This window comes from Carcharhinus amblyrhynchos, chromosome 7 (genome assembly GCF_965287045.1).
Source record: "Carcharhinus amblyrhynchos chromosome 7, sCarAmb.v2.hapA, whole genome shotgun sequence".
Classification (NCBI taxonomy): domain Eukaryota; kingdom Metazoa; phylum Chordata; class Chondrichthyes; order Carcharhiniformes; family Carcharhinidae; genus Carcharhinus; species Carcharhinus amblyrhynchos.
Window position 1 is genome coordinate 91172696 of NC_137330.1, and position 27481 is coordinate 91200176.

General features: G+C 41.3%; 1 protein-coding gene across 2 annotated transcripts in view; it reads left to right on the forward strand.

Moving 5' to 3' along the window:
* Window positions 1-27481, forward strand: part of rars2 (arginyl-tRNA synthetase 2, mitochondrial) — a 71324-nt gene that overhangs the window by 37787 nt on the left and 6056 nt on the right. For both annotated transcript variants that reach the window (XM_080192785.1, XM_080192784.1), the window contains 8 exons: window positions 3351-3411; window positions 7843-7919; window positions 15142-15266; window positions 16461-16528; window positions 18868-18977; window positions 23521-23616; window positions 24049-24123; window positions 25357-25420. In XM_080192785.1, the coding sequence (XP_080048911.1) occupies window positions 3351-3411; window positions 7843-7919; window positions 15142-15266; window positions 16461-16528; window positions 18868-18977; window positions 23521-23616; window positions 24049-24123; window positions 25357-25420 (676 nt within the window). The remainder of the gene's footprint in view (window positions 1-3350; window positions 3412-7842; window positions 7920-15141; window positions 15267-16460; window positions 16529-18867; window positions 18978-23520; window positions 23617-24048; window positions 24124-25356; window positions 25421-27481) is intronic.

Consider the following 27481-nt stretch of genomic DNA (forward strand, 5'->3'; position numbering starts at 1 on the left):
ATGTTCCTGCATTAAATGTCTGTTACTTTTTTAAAAAAAACTCAAAGCTCAAGCAGCTTAAGGTGGCACCAGAGTGAGGCAACTTCTTGCAAGCTGTGCCCAGCATACCCTCTAATTCTATCTTTTTCTATGCTTCTAAAATTTTATTCTAACAATGTTTTAATTCAACTCTTACACCCCAGCTCTGACACTGCACTCTCTCCTTTCCTTCTCTATGCACAGTAATGCTTTGTCTGAAAAGTATGCAAGAAACAATGCTTTTCACTGTACACTAATACATGTGACAATGAATCAAATCAAAGGTTTAGTACAAATGAGTTCCACTTTCATGAACTATTTTGGTTGAATGAGAATGGTGAAGCTTATGAATTATCTTGCAAATATGCCAATAATCCATTTGGTTCAAGCTGAAACTCCAGTTAATTCATTTAGAGTCAGAGCTTTACAGCATGGAAACAGGCCCTTCAGCCCAACTTGTCCATACCGCCCTTTTGTTAAAACCCCTAAACTAATCCCAATTGCCCGCATTTGGCCCATATCCCTCCAAACCCATTGTACCCATGTAACTATCTAAATGCTTTTTAAAAGATAAGATTGTACCTGCCTCTACTACTACTTCTGGCAGCTTGTTCCAGACACTCACCAGCCTCTGTGTGAAAAAATTGCCCCTCTGGACACTTTTGTATCTCTCCCCTCTCACTTTATACCTATGCCCTCTAGTTTTAGACTCCTCTACCTTTGGGAAAAGACATTGACTATCTACCTTGTCTATGCCCATCATTATTTTATAGACCTCTGTAAGGTAATCCATCAGCCTCCTACACTTCAAGCAAAAAAGTCCCAGCCTATTGAGCCTTTCCTTATAACTCAATCCATCAGGTCCCAGTAGCATTCCAGTAAATCTCTTCTGCACTCGTTCTAGTTTAATAATATCCTTTCTATAATAGTGACCAGAATTGCACACACTGTTCCAAGTGTGGCTGTACCAATGTCTTGTACAACTTTAACAAGATGTCCCAACTCCTATACTCAATGTTCTGACCGATGGAATCAAGCATGCTGAATGCCTTCTTCACCATTCTATCCGCTTTCAAGGAGCTATGAACATGTACCCCTAGATCTTTTTGTTCTGTAACTCCCCAACGACGTACCATTAACTGAATAAGTCATGCCCTAGTTCAATCTACCAAAATGCATTATCTCGCATTTGTCTAAATTAAACTCCATCTGCCATTCATCAGCCCACTGGCCCAATTGATCAAGATCCTGCTGCAATTGAAAAGAACCTTCCTCACTGTCCACCATACCACCAGTCTTGGTGTCATCTGCAAACTTACTAACCATGCCCCCTACATTCTCATCCAAATCATTACTATAAATGACAAATAACAATGGGCACACCGCTGGTCACAGGCCTTCAGTTTGAAAAACAACTCACTATGACTACCCTCTGGCTTCTGTTAAGAAGCCAATTTTGTATCCATTTAGATACCTCACCCTGGATCCCGTGAGATTTAATCTTATGCAACAACCTACCATGCAGTACCTTGTCAAAGGCCTTGTTTAAGTCTATGTAGACCACATCAACTGCACTGCCCTCATCTACTTTCTTGGTTACCCCTTCAGAAAACGCAATTAAATTTGTGAGACATGATTTTCCACTCACAAAGCTATGCTGACTGTCCCTAATCAGTCCTTGCATCTCTAAATGCCTGTAGATCCTGCCTCTCAAAATACCTTCCAACAATTTACCCACCACAGGTGTGAGGCTCACTGGCCTGTAGTTCCCAGGCTTTTCCCTGCAGCCCTTTTTAAACAAAGGCACAAAATTTGCCACTCTCCAATCTTCAGGCACCTCACCCGTGACTATCAATGATTCAAGTATCAAATATTTGTGTAAATTTAACCAGTTTGTTTAGTGGGCAAGTGGATCCTCTAATTGCTGTAATATTTGCTTATTTGAATGAATGCTTTTGGAGACAGTTGCGATGTCATTAAAGTAAGAAAGGTTTGTATAATGTACAGGCATGAAGATGCTTCAGAGAACAGTAATTAGAGATACAAGAACTATTATAAGCTTTCTAATTTATGATGGGACATCTGAGATAGAAAGGTTCTTCAGATAAAGAAATTATGCAAAATGTTAACATGAAAGTAAAAGGAAATATGATGAAACATCAACAGCTATTTTCTGTTGCATCTAGTTAAAAACTGTACAGAGACGGTTTTAAAAAAACCCACAAATAATACGTTTAAAATAGGAAGACGTTCAGTCACTCCACCCAGATTAACAGATAAGACAGCACTCCCTTGGCTTGTAGGGCAATTCTGCAGAAAATGGACAATTTGGGTACACTGATTTTAATTGCATTGTTCTTCTACTTCCTCAGCAAATGATAGTAATCGTCTTGGATCATTCATACCAGGGCCCCCAGAAAAATACTATGTGCGGGATTTTACAGCCTCACTCGAACAAGACCAGAAATTCTCACCCGAGGTCAAAGGATATTTCTGTTTTCCACCCCTCACCTGCTCCAATTCTGTGGCAGGCAGGGTGGTAGAATTCTGGTGTAGGAGTGAGATTTTAACTCCAAAACCTATAGACTTGCAGAGTTAAAATTGGGCCCTCAGTTTCTATAAAACTTTGTCTTACCTCGTTATTTCTGCTTTTCTTTTTAATCGTTCATGGGATGTGGACATCGCTGGCTAGGCCAGTATTTATTGCCCATCCCTGAGGGCATTTAAAAGTTAACCATTTTGCTGTGGTCCTGAAGTAGCATGTAGCCCAGACCAGGTAAGGATGGCAGATTTCCTTCCCCAAAGGGCATTAATGAACCAGATGGGTTTTTTTAAATTCCAGATTTTTATTGACTTCAAATTTCACATCTGCCATGGTGCGATTTGAACCTGGATCCCTGGATTACTCATCCAGTGACAATACCACCATTCCATCAAGCCAATGAAAACATTTTCTTTGAAATGGTATAGTATTAATTTGGGCAACCTGACACTTTCACCTTAAAGTTAAGCTGGATTGCTTGGAGAGTAATAGCATTTGCAGGGAGCATCCTTGCCCATATAAATTTTGAAACATTTTCCACCCTTTGGCAATAGTCCCTATGTTTCAGATAATGAACAATGAGAAATTAACAATTTACCACAGTATAACTTTATTCAATTGCCTGACTTATGAGGATTTTTCTGCTCTAATTTTATCTTCAGAGGAAATCCCCTTTTTGTAAAATTTAGTACCTGTTTTACATGATGAAAGATTTTTGTTAATTATGTCACCTAACAACAGATGTTATTAATGAAAATAATTGCTGTTACTTCACTATTTTTGTTGGCAGAGACGTTGCAGCTGCTATAGATCGAATGAAGAAATACAGTTTTGACCAAATGATTTATGTGGTAGGTAATGAGAGAGGTTTTATGAGAAATGTTCTTGGACAGACAAACTTTGCAAATTCATTTATTTGTTGCAGTCTGGTGATTTAATAAAATAATTTATTTGGATCTGCAATCTCCTGGTCCCAAAATGTTTTTTTTTCCCTGGAGGATTTTTAAAAATCTGGCGTTTTCACAACAATCTGTTTGAATGGCATCAAATTAAATAAAACTTCTGACACAAATTGAGTAAAAATTATCTTGATAACGTTTGAATGATTGCTTTTGGCAAATCTATGTCTACACATTAGAACAACATATCATTCAAATAGTATATATCCACATGATTTGTTGAACACATTACATTGCCTTGTCAGTTTTGCTATTTGGCAGGAATTGGTAAATTGTATTTGTGACTGGGACTGCTTGAATTTATTGCTCACTTTGTTTAAATTTTCAAGACCACCTAAACTTCATTTTTTTTTCATTTCCTTCACCCCACTCAAAAAAAATGACATTAGTCTCATCTGCAACCTTGTTTTGAGTATAATGCAAGTTTGCAGTCTTAAATTGTTCACAAAAGATGGTTGTCTTCAACGAAATTTGTATGTATGGACAGTGTGGAATGTGAGGACTCTGTTGCTGATGTGTCCATCCCCATAAAATGAATATCGTGGAAAGATCAGCCTCTTCAAATCCAAATAATTTGTGACTCGGGTTAAACCGATGAGATTGCCCTGGCTGTCATTCTTGTCCGTGAGAATTGAAAATGGAAAGAACATAAGAACATAAGAAATAGGAGCAGGAGTAGGCCATCTAGCCCTTCGAGCCTGCCCCGCCATTCAATAAGATCATGGCTGATCTGTCGTGGCTCAGTTCCACTTTCCCGCCCTCTCCCCATAACCCTTAATCCCCTCTCTTATCAAAAACCCATCAACCCGCGTCTTAAAAATATTTAGCGGGGCAGCCTCCACCACTTCAACGGGCAGAGAATTCCAGAGATTCACCACCCTTTGAGTGAAGAAGTTCCTCCTCAATTCCATTCTAAACCGCCCCCCCCCTTTATCTTGAGGCTGTGCCCCCTAGTCCTACTGTCTTTTTTGAGCGGGAAGAGTCTCTCCACCTCTATCCTATCCATCCCATTCATCATCTTATACGTCTCAATGAGATCTCCCCTCATTCTTCTAAACTCTAACGAGTACAAGCCCAGTTTATTCAGCCTCTCCTCATAGCTCAACCCCCTCAACTCCGGTATCAGCCTAGTAAACCTCCTCTGCACTCCCTCCAAGGCCAAAATATCTTTGCGCAGGTGCGGCGCCCAAAACTGCACACAGTACTCCAGCTGCGGCCTCACCAATGCCCTATACAGCTGCAGCAAGACCTCCCTACTTTTATATTCAATCCCCCTCGCTATGAAGGCCAGCATCCCATTCGCCTAGAGCCCAACAGAGATGTAATCGGACAAAATAGAGGCTGAGGCAGACAAGCAGATGTTAAGGAGAGTGATCAAAAGATCATTCAGAGATAGATTTTGAGCATATTTAAATGGGGTTAGGTAAGTTGAGGAACTTGAGGGAATCCCTAAGGATCGGGGAGGATGAAGGCAAATAGGGGTGCACAAGAGATCAGGATTAGAAGTATGAAGAAATCTGGTGGATTGTAGAATTAGGGAGCAGCAAGATTGTGAAAGGAATGAACTTTAAATTGATGCATTGCAGGATTGAAGGCCAATATAAGTTAACAAGAGCTGGACTTATAGATAAAACTTGATGTGGGATAGGATATGGCAGCAGAGTTTGGATGAAATGCGCAGAGCATGAAGACTGAAGCAGAGATGGAGGTGGGCAGCATAATGGCACAGTATGCCAGAACTCAGCAATCAGGTCAGAATTTGGCATCCCTGCTACATCTAGTTGTGAATGGCAATGGGCAATTAGTGAGAGGAGGAGAATCAATGAATGTCACCTTCCTCAGTGAAGGCAAAGCTAAACATGTGAGTGCTAAAGGCAAGGTTTGCAATTATCTTTGTCCAGAACTGCCTTTGGGATAATTCTTTTTGGTCTCACCTTGAGGTCCCTAGTGTGAGATATTAGTCTTTCGCCAATATAATTTTCTCATGTGATACCAGCAAAAAATCAAGAACAGTCCAACCTAGGCAATTACTTACCCATCAGCATATTCTCAATCATCAACAAAATGAGGAAAGCTGTCATCAACAGTGCTATCAAGCAGCAGTTACTCACCAGTAACCTGTTCACTGATGCCAAGCTTGTGTTTTGTGTTTACCATTCGGCTCCAAACCCCGTTACAGCTCTGGCCCAATGATGGGATGGAGAGTGTGCTATTAAGGGTGATTCCTTGGTGGACCCAAGGTAACTGGGCAGGAAAACAAGGCATTGCTGGTAATGTTTTGCCTATGAGTTGATGAATAAAACATTGGGTCCAAGCAATAGCTTGGGCTTTGGGCGGCACAGTGGTTAGCACTGCTGTCTCACAGCACCAGGGACCAGGTTCGATTCCCGGCTTGGGTCACTGTCTGTGGAGTTTGCATGTTTTCCCTGTGTCTGCATGGGTTTGTTCCACTTTTCTCCATGGTCCAAAGATGTGCTGGTTAGGTTGATTGGGCATGCTAAATTGAGCCTAGTTTTGGGGGGATTAACAGGGTAAATATGTGGGGTTACAGGGATAGGGTGGGATTGTTGTTGGTGCAGGCTTGATGGACTGAATGGCTTCCTTCTGCACTGTAGGGATTCTATAATTCAACAGCAGTCTCACTGATCTGAACAACGTTTGGTTATTCCATTGTCAACTTGACCGTGTAGCAATAAAAAGTTCCAACTTTGTCTAACTCGCAATGAATTATCAGTTCCAGTTTAGTGGACAGTAGCAGGTGAATGGTGCTCACTATTTGTTATGCATACCCCTTCCCACAGAATTTTAGCGGGCTTTTATAGTACAAATTGTGATAATTAGAAATTAATTTCAGTGTGGCACCTGCACAGGGAGCTGTGTGCTAGCAACAGGGCTAGGAACAGTTTATCTCTTCAAGCATGCAGAGTCTAGACCAAGAAGTGTAAGTTAGAATATTTAATTCAATGTAAAATCATTTACAGAAAACAAAATAAAGAGCGGGAAAGAAAGATGGGAGTTGGAGAGAGAATGAGAGACAAAGGAAAGGTAAAATAATTTTTGTTTTAAATTTCCAACCATAATTAAAATATGAAGGATGAGACCCAATGTTTGTAAGATTTAATTTGCAGTGCTAGAGAGGTTATGTGGAGGTAATTATGACTTAGCACACCATTAAACATTTCACATACACTGGAATGAACAACCTCTTCTTTTTTTCTGATGTGTTTAATAGGTATCTGATGAGTAAGTACTGCACTTTCATTACATATCACTAAAGCAAAGCTTCTGGAGGCATGGGGCAACTTGGAAGGCAATTTCCTAATGTCCGTGTTTAACTGCACACGTGTGGACTCCAGAGGTTGCTATCAAATTTGATCTTTAATAACAATGATTATCTCCCCGTTACTGTCACAAACTCCAGACCAGTAAGTGTCTTCCAGTTCATGCTTCAACATGGGATAATGGAACCACAAATGAAGTTACTTTTTTGCTGCAGGAGGAGAAGCTATATTTTGGTATTTTGCGAAAACTTAGAAAGCCAAGGGGAAGTGAAATGTTTGGTATTCCATATATTCAGGTAGCAGGGATAAGCCCAGTGCATGGGTAGTAGGAAACATGACTGAAAGTGTGAATTTTACAGAGAATAATGCAGGAATTCTTTACAGTTGAGATGTCTGAACTGGTTTTGATTTTCACACTAAAAATATAAACCCCTGCAAATTGAGTCTTGAAATCAACTTCCCTTGAAAAAAATGACTAAAATTTGAAGGGAGATCGGGGAGGAGGAGGGAGCCTTCTCATTTTTCCCAATCCTATTGTAATACTTGCTGAACTTGATAAAATGTTGAAAAATTATCAAATTAGTTTTAAACTAATTTTCAATTTTATTTTCCCTGTACTGGCAAGGCTCCATTTTGCTTAGGTATTTTCTCCCTTTTTTTGCGTTTCATGCAGGTACTGTCATTCGAACTGTGCCACTGTACGTTAGTTTGATGTTTAATTTCCCCAGCTGCTTCCTGCAAACATTCAGGTGTTCGGTATTTGTTCAAGATAAGCTGCCTGTTCAGGGCCAGTTGTAAAGTTATTTCTCTTTGTATTTGCCACAGGACTTTGAACTTCCATTGTGCTGATTAGGATCATAGGATGCGTCCTAATGGCGCATTTCCTGTTTCAGCAATTTTTGAAAAAAAGACAACTTGTACTATTCAGTTTGATTATTTTGTAACATATGCCTTGGAATTAGATTGGTAAAGGAATGTAATTAAGGCTTTCGGCTTTTAATGCTGGTGTGACTTCTATAATAATAGCTGTATCTTTCTGCAGACAGATAAAGAACAATGTGCTCATTTTCAACAACTGTTTGAAATACTGAAAATCATGGGCTACAACTGGACTGAACGGTAGGTCATAAGGAAGGATCACATCATAATGAGAACCCTCCATCTCAGTTTATTCAAACACAGGATTCCCCCCTTTCCTGATGAAATGAATAAGACTGAGATGAGGAGAGATTTCACCGCTTGAAGGGTTGGGAATCTTTGGAATTCTCTACCCTGGGGGGCTATGGATGCCCCATCGTTGAATGCATTTAAGGCTGGAAATGCTAGATTTTTGATGTCTCAGGAGAATTAAGGAATATGGGGATCGGATGGGAAAGTGGAGTTGAAGCCCACCTTCGTATTCAATGGCAGAGCATGCCCAATGGACCACGTGGTCTATTCCTGCTCCTATTTCTTTACATTTATAAATTTTGTAGTTCTCCAAGAAACATTTGGTTCATGGACCCTCTAAGTCTTTGTGGGTTTTGGTTGGATGGATGGGATTGTGGTGAGAGGAATACACACATTGAGAAAATTTATAGAAACTGAGGAGGGGAGAAGAAGACGAAAAGAGAGATCTGTCAGCAGATAGAGTTGGGGGGATCATGGTTGGGGGGAAGAAAGGCAAACAGAAGGAACATATATCAGACATGCAGAGAGGGAAGCAGTCTTTATAAGAAATGAAGCTAGACAGATAATTAGAGAAGAGGAAAAGTAAAGAGATTTAATTTTTTAAAAACTTTTAAATATTGTCACCCATAGGTGATCAGCAAACTTGTAAATCTAAATATTTGGAAACTTCAGCTACAGGTGTGAAAATGTTATGATGTGGAGATGCCGGCGTTGGACTGGGATAAACACAGTAAGAAGTTTCACAACACAAGATTAAAGTCCAACACATTCTTTTGGTAGCACAAGCCACTTGCTTTCGGAGCACCGCCCCTTCATCAGGTAAGTGGAAGTTCTATTCACAAACAGGGCATATAAAACCACAAACTCAATTTACAAAATAATGGTTGGAATGCAAGACTTGATTACCTATAAAGACTCACATTATCTGTAAAGACTCACATTCCAACCATTATTTTGTAATTGAGTTTGTGTCTTTATATGCCCTGTTTGTGGACAGAACTCCCACTCACCTGATGAAGGGGCAGCGCTCCGAAAGCTGTGCTGCTAAATAACCCTATTGGACTTTAACTTGGTGTTGTGAAACTTATTACTGTGTGAAAAATGTTATCCAGAATTCACACTTGGTTGTATGTTCTTGGTGACTTTGCTTTTGTTTAGCCACCATTATTTCTCCCTCTTTTTTTTTTGTTTCAATTAGTATTCAATTAGACCCAATTAGTATTCCCTGTCTGCCATTTTTCGTGCCTCACTTGATCCCTTCAGGCTGGTCATTAGTCCCCGAACAAAAGGTGGACAGGGTCATTGACTCCCAGACTTTTGCCAGTACATCCCATATAGGTCCAGGGCATAATAACTTCTGAGTGGATGAAAATCTGACCTCTGACTTTTCACTTCTGCAGCCAATGATGGAAACCCACAATGTGGATAAATGTGGGCTCTGGTTCATGTTTGTCAGTGCTTTACATTGCCCCAAGTAGATCATCGGGTGATGAATACAATGTACAAGTCATATGCTGTCACATTATTTCCGAATTACAAAATATATATTTAAGAAAATGTTATCAATCTAGGACACTGCACATTGAATGGTTCTTTATCACCAAGTTAATCCTATGCAGGTCCTTAAACTAAGAACTAATTTCTATTTTGTCTTTCCGATGTTAGCACTTTTCCAAGAGTGAGATGCTTTGGGTTATAAAGTAACCCATCTAATATTGCTGTTACAATACCTTCTGCAATTTGAAGCAACGGTTGCGGTTTAGTCTACTTCCGATTTACTTGTGGGGTGTTTTTCTTGCACTTTCAATTGATGTCAGCTTTCTTAAACAAGCCTGTGTTTCTTATGGCTGAATCCTTTGTGTGAAATATTTGAGATCGCACACTGGAGGGTGTGGGACTGCCAGTCAACATAATTTGCCTTTTGAAGCTTTAGGCCACACTTCAGGTCTATAACAGCAGCTACCTACTCTTGCTCTCAGGCACAGCAGGACCCAAGTCTGTTATCACATGCACATCTGGCAGGATAACTGAAACACCCCACGATCTTCTGCTAATCTCATGTAAACTGATGGAAGAAGCAAAAAAAAAGAAAATGCTGGAAAATCTCAGCAGGTCTGGCAGCATCTGTAAGGAGAGAAAAGAGCTGATGTTTCAAGTCCAGATGACACTCTGTCAAAGCTGAAAGGCATAGAAAGTGGAAGATACTTATACTGCAGAGTGAGGGAGTGAAAGATGGGTCATAGCCACAGGAACCAGGGGAAGAGACTGCTAATAGCTGTCCACAGAGACGGTAAAGGACCAAACGGCAGAAAAGCTAAAATGGAAATGGTGGCGGGGGGAAGAACATCTTCATTTTAGTTTTTCTGTCCTTTATTCTCTCTGTGGACAGCCATTAACAGTCTTTTCCCCTGGTTTCTGTGGCTATGATTCATCTTTCATTCCTTCTCTCTGCAGTATAAATATCTCCTGCTTTCTATGCCTTTTAGCTTTGACAAAAGGTCATCTGGACTCGCAACATCAACTCTTTTCTCTCTTTTACAGATGCTGCCAGAGCTGCTGAGACATTCCAGTGTTTTCTCTTTTTGGTTTCAGATTCCAGCATCCACAGTAATTTGCTTTAATCAAGCAAAATCCGTCATTAAGGAGGAAATTGCGAGGCATCTTGAAGGGAATTGCTTGATAGGGCGGACGCAACACGGTTTCATTAAAGGGAAGTCGTGTCTGACAAATTTACTGGAGTTCTATGAGGATGTGTCTAGGGCAGTGGATAGAGGAGAGCCGGTGGATGTGGTCTTTCTGGATTTTCAGAAGGCGTTTGACAAGGTACCTCACAAGAGGTTATTGCAGAAGGTCAGGGGACATGGAGTTGGGGGTAGGGTGTTAGCGTGGATAGAGGATTGGTTGTCAAATAGGAGGCAGAGAGTGGGGGTCAATGGGTGCTATTCGGATTGGCGGTTGGTGACTAGTGGGGTGCCCCAGGGGTCGGTGCTGGGGCCTCAGCTATTTACCATTTATATAGGTGATCTGGAGGAGGGAACCGAGTGCAGGGTGTCGAAATTTGCTGATGACACCAAGATTGGGGGAAAGGCAAATTGTGCGGAGGGTGTGGAGAGTCTGCAGAAGGATCTAGATAGGCTGGGCGAATGGGCCAGGAAATGGCAAATGGAATTTAATGTTGGCAAGTGTGAGGTGGTCCACTTTGGTAGGAAGAATGGTAGGAAGGACTATTACTTACGTGGCGAAAAACTGCAGCAGGCGACGGTGCAGAGGGACCTCGGGGTCCTTGTGCATGAGTCGCAAAAACCCAGCTTGCAGGTGCAGCAGGTGGTCAGGAAGGCGAATGGGATGCTGGCCTTCATAGCGAGGGGGATTGAATATAAAAGTAGGGAGGTCTTGCTGCAGCTGTATAGGGCATTGGTGAGGCCGCAGCTGGAGTACTGTGTGCAGTTTTGGGCGCCGCACCTGCGCAAGGATATTTTGGCCCTGGAGGGAGTGCAGAGGAGGTTTACTAGGCTGATACCGGAGTTGAGGGGATTGAGCTATGAGGAGAGGCTGAATAAACTAGGCTTGTACTCGTTAGAGTTTAGAAGAATGAGGGGAGATCTCATTGAGACGTATAAGATGATGAATGGGATGGATAGGATAGAGGTGGAGAGACTCTTCCCGCTCAAAAAAGACAGTAGGACTAGGGGGCACAGCCTCAAGATAAAGGGGAGGCGGTTTAGAAGGGAGTTGAGGAGGAACTTCTTCACTCAAAGGGTGGTGAATCTCTGGAATTCTCTGCCCGTTGAAGTGGTGGAGGCTGCCTCGCTAAATATTTTTAAGAAGCGGGTTGATGGGTTCTTGATAAGAGAGGGGATTAAGGGTTATGGGGAGAGGGCGGGAAAGTGGAACTGAGCCACAACAGATCAGCCATGATCTTATTGAATGGCGGGGCAGGCTCGAAGGGCTAGATGGCCTACTCCTGCTCCTATTTCTTATGTTCTTATGTTCAAAAGAAGCCACCTCTGCACCCACCACCCTCACTCACTGGGTGGTGACGGGAGAGGAGGAAAAGCAGAATATACTTTTTATAACATCTGTATATTAAACTGTTTTGAGATCAAGTTGTCAGCTTCTTTCAAGCTTATTTGTTCTTTTCAGATACATTAAACTGAGTTTTGCTGAACCAAGCCACAGTTGTAAGTGCCATGTAGTCCTTGCTCATTTCATGTTTCAGCTGTGTTGTCTTCATGTTTACTAAAGGCATTCCATTTGCCATGTAGAGATAGACCTAGTCTAGAGTTTTAAAGCCAATCATAGCTTCCAAGTAGATGGTGCTTGAGCTTCCAATTGGCACCTAAATGGGTAGAATGACATATCCACTATTCCATGAAGGATCTGTGATTTGGCTGGCGATTAAAGATTGAGATTCACACGACATGACCTGACATAAGCTGCAAATGTATGGGGAAATCACTAACTGAGGTCCATTTTAAAGAAAATAATCCTAGAATATTTTAGGATAGCTGTGGAAAGAATGTTTCCTCTTGTGGAGGAATCTAGAACAAGGAGCCCTTCTTTAAAAATAAGGGGTCCCCTATTTAAGACAGATGAGAATATTTTTCTCTGAGGGTTGTGAGTCTTTGGAATTCTCTCCCTCAAAAGATGGTGGGAGGAAGACCATAAGACAGGGAATTACCTGCAGGGTGAAACTGTGATCAGACAGGTGATGAGGCTAGCCTATTGCACTTGGGTGTGCGCCGACATCTGCGATCATGGTTTGCCCCGGCTGGGATAAAGGATCAGGGTGGCCAGTGAGGTTAAACTGAGGCTTTACCTGATGCAATTTTTCAAAGCCATCACAGCCTTTTGATGAAGGTGAAGCATCGGACCAAGCCCAGGATGGGGTGTAATGCTTCATCCTGTCAGCTTGGGTCTTGTTTGATCAAGCTCAAAGATGGAGTGCAATGTCTTGTCAGCTTGGATCTGGTTTGTCCCTCATGGGGACCATGATTGGACTTAATTTGAATTGGATTTTTTGATTTAAATTAATTTCAAAAAGATAGTGGAAGCAGGGTGTTTGAATATTTTCAAGGCAGAGCAAGGTGAATCCTTGATAACAGGGGAGTGAAGATTATAGGGGATGGATGGGAATGTGGAGTTGAGGTTACAAGCAGACCAGCCATGATCTTATTAAATGGTGGAGCAGGCTGAAGGGATTGAGTGTCCCACACCTCCTAATTCCTATGGTCAAAGTATATTCTCAAATTTTGTGATTTAGTACTGAATCCCATATATTTCATCAATGATTGTCATGCCATGTTTTGCGCAGCACGGTGTCACAATGAGTAGCACTCCTGCCCCTCAGCTCCAGGGACCCGGGCTCAATTCCAGTCTTGGATGACCATGCAGAGTTTGCATGTTCTTCCCATGCCTACGTGGGTTTCCTCCAGATGGTCCAAAAATGTGCAAGTTTGGTGGGTGGGCCATGCTAAAGTTGCCCCTTGGTGTTGAAAGATGTGCAAGTTAAATGGAATTGCCAAGGTAAATATATGGGATTACCGAGTTAGGGGAGGGGGAGAGGACCTATGACGTGCAATTTCAACCCTTAAGTGTATGCATTTGCTAGCCCATGTGAGTGTTCCTAACTTCCAAAGCATGTTTACCATCTACAAAGGTCAAGCCAAAAGTGTAGTGGAATACTCCCCCTTGTCTGGATGAATGCAGCTCCAATAACACTTAAGAAATTCAACACCATCCAGGACAAAGTAGTCCATTTGATCACTGTGTTTACTGCCTCCACTACCCCCACACAGTGGCAGCAGTGTGTGTATCATCTACAAGGTGCACTGCAGCAACTCACCAAGGCTCCTTTGACAGCACCTTCTAAGCCTGCAGCCTCTACCACTGTGAAGAACGAAGGTAGCAAACATATGGGAATGCCACCATCTACAAATTCTCCTCCAAATCCTGCACCATCTTGGTGTGTGTACCCACACCACATGGACTATTTCAGTTCAAGAAGGAGCTTACTATCACCACCTCAAGAGTAATAATGATTTGATTTAAGAGGTATTACAAATCATGAGGGTGATAGCGTAGCAAGAGGAGAAACTGTTCCAACTCAAAAGGATCAAGAATGAGAGGTCATAGATTTAAAGTGATTTGCAAAAGAAGCAAATGTGATGAGAAAAAACTTTTTCACACAGCAGATGATTTGGGTCTGGAATGCCCTGCCTGGATGTGTGGTGCAGGCAGATTCAATCAAGGCATTCAGGAGGGCATTAGATAATTATTTGAACAGAGAAAATTTGCAGAAGTACAGGGAAAAGGCAAAGGTATGGCATTAAGTCAAAATGCTTGTTTGGAGAGCCAGTGCAGACAAGAGGGGCCAAATGATGTCCTGCACATTACAATTCTGATCCTGTGAATTAAGGATGAGCAATAAGTGCTGACCTAACCATTGATGTCCATATCCCAAGCATAGATTCAGAAACACTTATTAAAGAATGCATTCCTTGTTAAGTTAATCAGTCCTCTAACTTGTGACCACAGTACAGATTTTGTGCTTTACTCTTCTACTTGTTAACTTGAACCTATACAGTTACTGATTTCCATGCACTCAAAATTCCTCAGGACTCTGGGGAGATGATGGTGTAGTGACATTGTTACTGGACTCGTAATTCAGGAACCCATAGAAATGCCCTGGGGACCTGTGTTCAAATCCCACCACAGCAGATGGTGACATTTGAATTCAATGAAAAATCTGGAACTTAAACAAGACTAATGATGACCATGAAATCATTGTCATAAAAACCCATCTGGTTTAGGGAAAAACTAATAAATGGAGCAAAGAAAATCTTGGGAGTATTCAGGTAAGGCCTTGCAAAAAATTATTTCAGTATCTTGTGAAATAAATCATTAAAAACAGGAGAATTTTCATTCCGTCAGTTCAGAGATCTTAAAGTTGCTCTACTTTATATTTTTAACAAATTTACATAAATATGGCAAATTTTCTTTTCTTGGTTAGCTGTATTTGACCAGCAACTTTAAATAGTGACAAATTCGCAAGAATCCATGGTATAATCTCAAATGTGCTTCTTGTTCCTGAAATGCTTAAGCTTCTGTTGCAATTATTAGAGTTGAAGAAACTCATATTGTTGTATTTTTATGTTCTTTCTCTTTGCAGCTGTCAACATGTTCCCTTTGGCTTAGTGAAGGGAATGAAGACCCGGAAAGGAGATGTTGTCTTTCTTGAAGATGTTCTGAATGAAGCCCGCCTCAGAATGCTGCAAAACATGGCTGCCTCAAAGAGTGAGTACTCCATTCTCAATGTTTGAACATTGCCACCTGACTATTTCTAAAAGGACTGTATTTTCCCTAGCTAGAGGTTGAGTGGTACTAGACTTATCCTAACTGAGTGAAGATTGTTAGTTCCAGCGTTGACCCTAGGAGCAACTGGTTTACCACCTGAATGAATCATCAGGAGTTTAAAATTTATTAGTGTCACAGGTAGGCTTACATTAACACTACAATAAAGTTACTGTGAAAATCCCCTAGTTGCCACACACCGCTGCCTGTTTGGGTACCCTGAGGGAGAATTTGGCTAATGAACCTAACCAGCACGTCTTTCGGACTGTGGGAGGGAATCGGAGCACCCAGAGGAAACCCACACGGAGAATGTTCAGACTCTGCACAGACAATAGTGACCGAAGCTAGGAATCGAACCCGAGTCCTTGGTGCTGTGAGGTAGCAGTGCTAACATAGTGCCACCATGCTGCTTCTGATGATTTTATGAATTTTGACTAATTTGTTATGGGCACATGGATGAGGACAAGAAAAATGTAAAATTTTCCACTTAGATTTAAAAACAGCACTCCTGTAATATCAGGGAACATTTAACAATCTTATAATATGAGATATTTATGGAACCATTTTAATCCGAGCCCCTGGTCGTAAGCACATATTTGACTATTATGTGCAGTAAGACAATTAAATGTTTTAACAAACATTGAGGCCATGTAACACAAGTCCAAAAGTTAAATGCATATTGTTGACTTTGATGCAAGTAATTTCTAAATTAAAAATGAGTGCCCATGGGCAAACTGCTGGAGAAAATTCTAAACCTTGTATACAAAATGCTAAAAAGTTGAAGGATCAATACACTTAAGGTTTTTTCCCAAAATGAGGATAAACCCATTGCAAGATTTCCTTTTGAGGAAAAGATACAAAAGTCTGAGGTCACGTACCAACCGACTCAAGAACAGCTTCTTCCCTGTTGCCGTCAGTCTTTTGAATGGACTTACCTTGCATTAAGTTGATCTTTCTCTGTATCCTAGATATGATTGTAACACTCATTTCCTTCTCTATGAACGGTATGCTTTGTCTGTAGCGCATAAGAAACAATACTTTTCACTATGTTAATACATGTGACAATGATAAATCAAATAAATCAAAAAGTATTTACAGATGGTTTGTGTGTAATCATTTATTTTTATTCATGCGAAGCAACAAAGGAACTGGATGATCCTGAAGATACAGCTGAAAAAGTGGGCGTGGCTGCCCTTATTATTCAGGTAATGAAAGATTAGATGATGCTGGTTTATCACCATCCTTATGGTTTGTAAATAATGGGAATATGATTTTGGGACTATTCAATTTCAGGGTGAAACACTGTTGGAAAATAATGTGCCTGGATGATATGGATTAGTCACGCTCTCGATTTAAGGGTGACAACTACTCAGGGTCGAGTGTTTATGTAATGGATCTTCATGTGACTGAAGAAGTTGATTCTCAATCCAGAGATCTTTGGGCAAACAGGGTGGGACATCCAATGAGGCTGTGGGATTTGGTTCATTTTTCCTTCACTGCCTCATCATTCAGATGTTGTGACTCAGTGTGAAGCAGCTTGATGGACAAATTGTTGTTATTCTGAATGATCGGTAGTAAGCTTCACCCACTTGTCAGAATCAATGCTGCCGGCTTCAGAGTGAGTTTGAATGTCTCTAAAGCATTGTCCTCCCCTGGAACACCAACCATTTGCGAGTTGCCAAAAACAAACCTGGCTGGGATTAACATTTTCGAACACTGGGCGTGGAGTACTGTCCATTGAAGTTAATATTGCCTGAATGCTTCTGTAACTAGCTTCCTTCCATTGTATCTGGAGGATGTAGCTGATGGAATTTCTGAGACATTGCTGATGAAATTTCTCTTGGCACTCTTATGGGTCGTACACTGCAAAATGCGACAATGTTACACATTTTGTTCTAAGTTTGCACCAATACTAATTTGAAATCAGCTACTTAAAAAGTTGCACTAAAACAACATTTCTGTCTCCTAACTCTGACCATGAAAGCTTGAACACTGGGATAACATCTGCGAGCAAACTCTGCTGCTGGCTCCAAGATTATGTAGGGTCAGGGTGAGGTTCTGTGATTTTCACTTTTGGTGGACACTGTGGCATAGTGGTAATGTCACTGGACTAGTAATCCAGGGGCCCTGACTAATGCTTTCGAGACATGGGTTTAAATTCCACCTCAGCAGCTGGTGCACTTTTTAAATTCAATAAATTTTTGAATTTTTGCAGCACAGTGGTGAAGTGGTTGGCACTGCTGCCTCACGCTGCCAGGGATCTGGGTTCAATTCTGGCCTCAGGTCACTGTCTGTGTGGAGTTTGCACATTTTCCCCGTGTTTGCGTGGGTTTTCTCTGAATGCTCCAGTTTCCTCCCACAGTCCAAAGAACTGCACTTAGGTTAATTGGCCATGCTAAATTGACCCTAATGTTGGTAAATATGTGGGGTTACGGGAATAGGCCCTGGGTGGGATTGTGGTCAGTGCAGACTCGATGGGCCAAATGGCTTCCTTCTGCACTTAGGGATTCTAAATTAATTAATCTAGAATTGAAAGTTAACCTCAGTAATGATGACCATTAAACTAACATCGATTCTTGTAAAAAAAAAACCTATCATGTTCACTAGTGTCCTCTAGGGAAGAAAATCTGCCACCCTTTTCTGGCCTGACCTACATGTGACTTCAGATCCACAGTAATGTGGTTGATGCTTAACTACCCATTGAAATAGCTGAGCAAGCCATTCAAGATGGGCTGCAGCAGTTGGCTCAACCCACCTTCTCAAGGGAAATTAGGGATGGGGAACAAGAGCTGGCGTCAACCAGCGATGCCCAGATCCTATGTAAAAAATCTTAAACTTCCTCAGCAGCCATATATCAAGCCTGTTCTCACAGACCAAGTGCCCAAGGTGGGGGTTGCCAGATAGCTCCTTTTAGGAAAATGATTTTATGGCCTTGACCCTAAACAAAAGAAAGTTGTGTTCAGGGGAGCTATGCGAAACTATCGTTGATGGTCAGAAAACCCATCTGGTTCACTAACATCCTTTAGGGAAGGAAATTGCCACCTTTACCTGGTCTGGCCAACATGTGACTCCAGAATCACAGCAATCTGATTGACTCTTAATTGCCCTTGGAAATGACCTATCAAGCTACTCAGTTCAAGGACAACTAGGGATGGGCAATAAATGCCGGCCGGCCAGCCAGCAACACCCATGTTCCAGGAACGAATTTTTAAAAATGAACTGTCATGCTGCAAATATCTTTAAAAGTTCAAGTAGATTTTCACATGTTAGTTTTGCAGTTTCTGCAACTTCTTGCTGACTCCTATACACTTAACCATTGTGACTGTTAGGCCTGTTTGTGTGTTATTGATTTTGGAGCCAACAAGAGGCAGATTGTATACGACTATAAAAATAAACTAATTGATCTAAGGATTTGTTAATTTTTTTATGAAATAATGATAATTTTCAGCATTTTCTCAGTCAGCTTTTCCTGAGTTTTTTTCAAGTTGGTATGTGAGGATTTTTTTGTTGGAGAAAAGTAACTTTTTTTTAATGTAACTTACAGGACTTCAAAGGTCCCCTTTTGTCTGATTATGAATTCGACTGGGATCGTGTCCTGCAGAGTCAGGGAGATACTGGTGTGTTCCTACAATATACTCATGCAAGACTGTGTAGGTAAGACATGAATGTAAGAAATCAAGAAAACTTTCATTGTGTATTGAACCAATGTAAACCTATTGTCCATATAAAGTGTTCAAAGTAGAAAACTTGCAGGAGAATGGGGATAAATGGAAAGCTCTTTCAAAAAGCTGGCACATGCAAGGTGGGCTGAATAGTTTCCTCTGTTTTGTATCAGCACGCTTCACCATTCTTGCCACTTGAGCATTCCCAATTTTAATTGCTCCATCATTGGCAGTCTTGACCCTATGCTCTGGAATTCTTTCCCTAAATCCCTTTTCCTCTTTACTTCCCCTTTTGTTCTCTACCTCCCCTTTTATTCCTTCAAGATATCCATTAACATCTACCTCATTGACCAGCTTTTAGTCACCCTCCTAATATCTCCTTATGTGGCTCAGTATTTAATTGTGTTTGATAATAAGTGCTTTGGGACATTTTACTGCCTGAATGGACTGTTTAAATTCATGTTTAAATTCATGTTTTTGCTGATAGGTGTAAATTGAACCCTCAATGATGAATAGAGCCAAGAAAAAATTTGCACAGTACGGTTTCTTATAGTACTCCTTATATGGCTGCTATTTGATAGATACTCCCTGATCTATTACTGTGGGCTTGGCCGTTGTAGAGTGGTAATATTGAATAGCCCAGGTTCTTTGTTTTTGGAGGAAATTAGAGATTTTTAACTGAATACAGCTGTGCCATCTCAAAGAAATTCCTACTTGTTTGTTTTTAAATAGTCATTCCTATACCTAACTAATTAAATAGACAGGAATAAGATGGTTTTAACAGAGATGATTTGAGAGATGGGCAACCAGTTCACACTCTGGTGACAGACCTTTTACACAGGTCAAATGCCTCAATCTTTGAGTATTTTTTCCTACTACAAACGTGCATTTGTGAGTGTTATTTTTAACATACTTTCTCTCCACTATCCATCCCCCCACACTTCCACTCTCAAAGAATGGGAAAGGTCTGTCAAGGAAGTATGAAATTCAAATATCAGAATGGGAAACCTTTTATCCATTTCTGTCTGATCAGATGTTCAATTGCATAATTCAAAGCGTGAAAGTGACCTAATTATCAAACTGGTATCAATAACCTGATGACCCTATCGATTGTGATGTGGAGATGCTGGCATTGGACTGGGGTAAACACAATAAGAAGTCTCACAACACCAAGTTAAAGTCCAACAGGTTTATTTGGTAGCAAAAGCCACTAGCTTTTCGAGTGCTGCTCCTTCATCAGGTAAGTGGGAGTTCTATTCACAAACGGGGCATATAAAGTCACAAACTCAATTTACAAAATAATAGTTGGAATGCAAGACTTTACAGGTAATCAAGTCTTAAAGCTACAGACATTGTGAGTGGAGAGAGCAATAAGCACAGGACAGTTAGAGATTTTGCAAGTCCAGACAAGCCATGGGGGTCACAGTGTGACATGAACGCAAGATCCTGGTTGAGGCCGTCCTCTTGTGCGGAACTTGGCGATCAGTCTCTGCTCAGCGACTCTGCACTGCCGTGTGTTGCGAAGGCTGCCTGGGAGAACACTTACCCGAAGATCAGAGGCTGATTGCCTGTGACCGCTGAATGTTCCCCAAAAGGAAGAGAACAGTCTTGCCTGGCGATTGTCAAGCAGTGTTCATTCATCTGTTGTTGTAGCATCTGCATGGCCTCTCCAATGTACCATGCCTGGGACATCCTTCCCTGCAGCATATCAGGTAGACAATGTTGACCGAGTTGCAAGACTACATTCCATGTACCTGGTGGATGGTGTTCTCACGTGAGATGGTGGTATCCGTGTCAATGGTCCGGCACGTCTTGCAGAGGTTGCTGTGGCAGGGTTGTGTGGTGTCGTGGTCACTGTTCTCCTGAAACTGGGTAGTTTGCTACGGACTATGGTCTGTTTGAGGTTGTGTGGTGGTTTGAAGGCAACAAGTGAGGGTGTGGGGATGGCCTCGGCGAGATGTTTGCCTTCGTTAATGATATGTTGAAGGTTTTGGAGTAGATATCGTAGCTTCTCCACTCCAGGCAAGTACTGGACGACAAACGGCACCTTGTCCGCCATGTCCCGTGTTTGTCTTCTGAGGAGGTCGGTGCAGTTTTTCACTGTGGTGCATCAGAACGGTCGATCGATGAGTCGAGTCCTATATCCTGTTCTTATGAGGGCATCTTCCAGCATGTGGAGGTGTCTGCTGCGATCCTCCTCATCTGAGCAGATCCTGTGTACAAGCAGGGCTTGTCCGTAGGGGATGGCTTCTTTAACGTGTTTAGGGTGGAAGCTGGAGAAATGGAGGATCATGAGTTTATCCGTGGGTTTGCGGTACTGTGAAGCGCTGAGGTGACCATCCTTGATAGAGATTTGTGTGTCCAAGAATGCAACCGATTCTGGAGAGTAGTCCATGGTGAGTCTGATGGTGGGATGGAACTTGTTGTTGATGTTGTTTCAGTGATTGTTCACCATGAGTCCAAAGGAAGAAAATGCCATCGATGTATATCGTGTATAGCATCAGTTGAAGGTCCTGTGTGGTGAAGAGGCCTTGTTCGAACCTGTGCATGAAGATGTTGGCATATTGAGGTGCGAATTTGATCCCTAATGCTGTTCCATGTGTCTGGATGAAGAACTGGTTGTTTAAGGTGAAGACATTGTGGTCCCGGATGAAGCGGATAAGTTGTAAAATTGCATCTGTAGACTGGCAGTTGTCAATGTTGAGTACTGAGGCAGTTGCAGCAATGCCATCATTGTGGGGGATGCTGGTGTAGAGTGCCAAGACATCCATTGTGATGAGGAGTACTCCTGGTTCAACTGCTCCATGTGTGCTGAGTTTCTGTGGGAAGTCCGTAGTGATGCGACAAAAGTTGGGTGTTCTTTGTACAATGGGTTTCAAGATGCCCTCAACATAGCCAGAGATGTTCTCCCACAGGATCCCATTGCGTGATATGATAGAACGGCTGGGTGTGTTTGCCTTGTGTATCTTTGGGAGGCAGTAGAGATCTCCAATGCAGGATGAGAGCATGGAGGATGCTCTAAAGATCCGGATCAAAGGTCTTGGTCAGTTTTGATCACCTCATCGGTGCCACAGCTTGCATGTAACAAAGTGTGGGAGAGATCTTGAGCTGTGGAATTCCCGGAAAACAAATTTAAATGGGAGGTGCAAACTCCTTATAGTTCAATGGCTTTTCTCAGCACTTCCTTGAGCCAGGAGGAGCAGGAACATTGCCCCACAACGTGCACTGCAAGTTTTGACTGCTCCTCAAACCTTGAATTCTAATAGTTGCATGATGGAGAAGGGGCTTTGGAAAGAATGATGCAGCCAGTTGTGTCTAATGGCTGCAGATAATTCAAGAAGAATGAGGAAGGATGGTTTATGGCCATCAGTAACTTTGACTAAAGCTGTTTCCACAATATGGGCTGGAAATCCCACTGAAGTGTTTCAGACATGGAATTGCAGAAAAGGTGAGCACAGTTTTCGGGAGTGAAAACACATTCCAAGACTTTGAAGGGCAAAGGGATGTTGGAGGTGAGCTATAGTTTTCAAGGATGGAAAATGTATTCAGCAGTGGAAAGAATCCCACCATTGGTATTTTGAGGTGGGTGATGACAGCTAATTGGACATCAAAAATGAAATTGTGACTTCTACAAGGTATCAGCTAGCAATTAAAAGTTTTAAGTTGTTAATTCCTTCAGATACCATTAGTGTGGGTTTTTTTTCTACTGCTCATCACGTGTTCCACTGTGTGGGGTTAAAAAAGATGTTGGCTGACACCTGGGAGTTCCAGAATGTCATTCCAGGCGTCCAGTTAATGTTGCAGACTTGTGTGGATGATCTGCCAATTTGACATATGTAATGAGCATCTGCAGGAAATATGGTAGCACCTTCATCAACATGGGTCTGATGTGATTCATGGTTGAAATGTGTGCATCTTTTTGGCAGCCATAGCATCCAAACGGTAGGGGGTCAGAGCCCAATATATTGCCAATACACATCAAAGGATAAGTTAATTTCCCCAAACTATGCAAATAGCAAAGCAACTATCTTAATATCAATATTAATAACCAGCCTTACAAGAGGCCTTGGCAATTTATAATTGCTTGTTGAACTCTTCCTGCACTGACTTTCTGAAAATAGCTGAAGAAATTATTTCTTAGCTATGAAATGGAATCCTGGGCATAAAATTGATTTTTTTTAATACAATGTTCAATGCCAGCACTTCCACTCTAGCCATGGCTGTCCTTTTTCACCTCTGTGTGTGTGTGTGTGTGTGTGTGTGTGTGTGTGTGTGTGTGTGTGTGTGTGTATAATCACAGAAGCTTCTCAATGTCAATGGATCTGTGGATTATATGGATCAGTTTTTAAAGTAATTTTTGCATCACGATTTCTAGTAAATGACTGGCAAATTGGGACTAAAATGCACCACCTAATGGTTAACAAGTTCTTATAAAACTGATGGAAACAGTGCCATTATGGATGCCAACTGCAGAGCTCAAGTGTTCTATGCTGCTTGTGTTCTTTGATGTATTTACAATTATTTTTTAAATTTAGTTTACAGAGAATATGTGAAGATGAAGTACAGACACCGTTCAACCCAGCTTATTTACAAGATCCTCAGGCAATTGCTTTGCTACAGCACCTCCTCAGGTATAAAGCTGAGAACAGATGTAGCTATTTTTGTTTTTTTGGGAAGAGATTCTTTAACTATAATCCCTGAATTAATGGCTGTGATTAATGGGTTCCTTTTATTAGTGACCTGCTGCATACTCTGCCACATCAGTGTTTTGGAACATCTGCCCTAACTGCATTATTGGTGTAATTACACCACATAAACTATAAATTTTCAAGAAGGTGACTCACCCTCACCTTCTCAAGGGCAACTGGACAATAAATACTGTTCATGCCAGCAGAGCCCACATCCCTTGAGCAAATAAAGATGGAAATTTTTTGTACTCAAAATTTACGTGGCAGTCATTCTGCTAACTCTGTTTCCATGAGAAGTACTTTACAAACTTTTATTTTGAAGGAGTGCTTGCAGCAGTTTAACGAACTCAGGTATGTTTTTATTTTGTTTTTAAGGTACGATGAAGTTCTTTATCAAGTTTCAGAGGACCTCCAACCTAAGCATCTTGTTAACTACCTGATAATGTTGAGGTAAAGTCTCTTGCTGCCTGAATAGTGACATTTATAGATAACGGCTTTCAATGCCTACAGCTTTGTACATGTTTTTTGCAAATACCTTTCACAGCCGTAAGCTCTAAACATTTTAGGTGAATGAAATTTGCATTAAAATGACTTAAATATTTTGAATTATAATTGGGTTTCACTATATCTTGACCAACCTGAACTGTCCACCCAACAAGTAGTGGTCTGTAACAAAATATCACATTTAGTTCCTGACTATGAAAAATGTCATATGAACTTGTTAATTGTTATCCTGCAATCAAAACAGTTGTGATCCTTTAATGTACGTACAGGTAAACACATTGCACAAAGTCATCAGAGTAGTTCACAGAATGTCTGCCAGATGCAGGTGGGGCCTGATTCAACCAGGCTGTCTAGTTTTGTCTTCAGGGTGGGGTGATAACTGCAAAGACAGCATTTATTGACCATCCCTGGTTTTGCTATTCCAGGTTTGGGCTCACCTCTCAATTGCCTTTTACTTCATGATTGTACAATTCAAACTGGTTATTGCCAAAGTGTTTTTGAGGATTCACCACTTCTAATTTAAAAAAAACAAAGCTGTAAGTTAGATACTTTATTGTTAATATTTTCAGCAACTGTCAATGTACTTAGTTTTCTCCACTTTTCCTCTCTTCTGAAAAGACATTTTTCATTCATTCATGGGACCTGGACATTGCTGGCTGACCAGCATTTATTGCCCGTTCCTAGTTGTCCAAGGGCAATTATAACTTTACTGTGACTTTACACATTACTGTGGCTCTGGATTCACATGTTGGCTAGACCAGGTAAAGATGGCAGATTTCCTTCCCCAAAGGATATTAGTGAACCAGATGGTTTTTTCTGACTATTGACAACGGTTTCATAGTCATCAGTGGATCTTCATTTCAGATATTTATTTTTGTTGATTATGGTTCCATGCACAGCAGTAGCTCTCCAGTGCTTCATCTAAGAATTTAGGTGGGCTCTGTGACAGGTGAATTATAATCAAATTTGATCCTGCTCTGACCCAATATTTATACCTGAGCGCTTTCCAGTCAGCTTGACTGTAGCGTCGACATTCTACCTGACTCTCCTTTTCTATTTGGTAGCCCAGGGAAGTCATTCAGCCCTACTGAATTTGCTGAACATAAATGCAAATTGCTTTGTTTCCCAATACCTTGTTAAATATCAATGTGCTGACTTCTTAAAAATTCCTTTTCGCAGCCGCCTTGCTTCTATAGCTCACAGGACTCTGCACGTTAAGGGCAGCTTACCTGAAGTAGCAACGGTTAGTACGTATTGTACATCAAAACTATTCAGCTGTCATGTTATTTCAGAGTTTGTATAGAAATAAAATTAGAAAAAATCCAATAAATGCTTTTGTTATATCAACTTGAGGTTACACATCCTGAGGCTGTCTAATGGACTAATCCTTCAGGCATCGCCTTTTTAATAAAGAAAACTCTTGATTAGAGTTGACCCAGAAGCGACAGATTTCATCTCTGGGATTGGCAACTTGTTATTCAATAACTTGTGGAACTCAAATTAGTATTGGTGATGATTTTTAAGAATATTGTCTTGGCCAAGATAGATTTGTTTTGAGTTGGCAAAGCCTTGGAAAATTGGGGTATGGCAAGAAACCATCAAAATTGGTATAAATAGTGTGAAGGCACAAGACAATGTGCTGCATAACAGGCTGGTGTATAAAGCGAAAGCCCATGAAACTGGAGGACATGTGTTAACATGGATTGGAAACTGGCCGACACATAGAAAGCAGAGTGAGAATAGATGGGTCATATTCAGACTTATTTGAATACAAGAAAGATGTAACTAGTGGAGTACTGCAGGGATCAGTTCTTGGCCCACAACTGTTAACTGGGTGAGAACATAGCAAATGGAGTTTAATTTGGGTAAGTGTAAGGCCATGCGCTTTAGTAAGAGGAATCAAAAGGCAGACTATTGTCTGAATGGAAAGAGACTGCAGGTGAGTAAAGTACAGAGGGATCTAGGTGTTCTAGTTCATGAATCAAGATTGGGAAAGATTTAAAAAACAACAAAGAATGACTAAAAAAGCGATAAAGGAAAGCTAGAGTATGAAGCTAAACTAGCTCTAAATATAAAAAATGATAGTAAAAGTTTTTACAAATATATAAAGAGGAGACTGGCTAGAGTGAATGTTGGACCCTTGGAGGACGAGAGGGGGGATTTAGCGGTGGGTGATGAGGAAATGGCTGAGGCTTTAAATAAGTTTTTTGTGTTGGTCTTCACGGAGGAGGACACAAATAGCTTGCCAGATATTAAAGATAGAAGGATGGTAAGAGATGAGGTCCTTAATGCGATTACTGTCACTAGAGAGGTAGTGTTTGATAGACTAACGGGACTGAAGGTAGACAAGTCCCCAGGACCGGATGGAATGCATCCCAGGGTTCTGAAAGAAATGGCAGAGGTGATAGCGGATGCCTTAGTAATTATTTATCAAAATTTGCTGGACTCCAGGAAAGTGCCGGAAGATTGGAAAACAGCTAATGTTACGCCGCTGTTTAAAAAAGGTAGCAGACAAAAGGCAAAGAATTATAGGCCAGTTAGTTTAACGTCTGAAGTTGGAAAAATGCTAGAATCCGTCATCAAAGAAGAAATAGCAAGGCACCTAGAAAAGAATGGTTTGATCGAGCAGACACAGCACGGATTCGTTAAGGGGAAGTCGTGTTTAATGAACTTATTGGATTTCTATGAGGGTGTGATTAGTGCGGTAGACAGAGGGGAACCAGTGGATGAGGTGTTCTTAGATTTCCAAAAGGCATTTGATAAGGTGCCTCGCAAAAGGTTAGGGTGCACAGAGTTGGGGGTACGGTGTTAGTGTGGATAGAGGATTGGTTGTCTGATAGGAAGCAGAGAGTTGGAATCAATGGGTGCTTTTCTGGTTGGCAGTTGGTGACTAGTGGAATGCCGCAGGGATCAGTGCTGGAGCCTCAACTGTTTACCATTTACATAGATGATCTGGAGGAGGGGGCTGAGTGTAGGGTAATGAAATTTGCTGATGACACGAAGATGAGCGGAAAAGCAAATTGCGTGGAAGGTGCGGGAAGTCTGCAGAGAGATCTGGATAGGCTGAGTGAGTGGGCGAGGACCTGGCAGATGGAGTATAATGTTAGCAAATGTGAGGTTATCCACTTTAGTAGAAATAATAGTAGGAGGGATTATTATTTAAAAGGCGAAAAGCTGCAGCATGCTATGGTGCAGAGGGACCTGGGGGTCCTTGTGCACGAATCGCAAAAACCCAGGTGCAGCAGGTGATCAAGAAGTCGAATGGAATATTGGCCTTTATAGAAAGGGGGGATAGAATATAAAA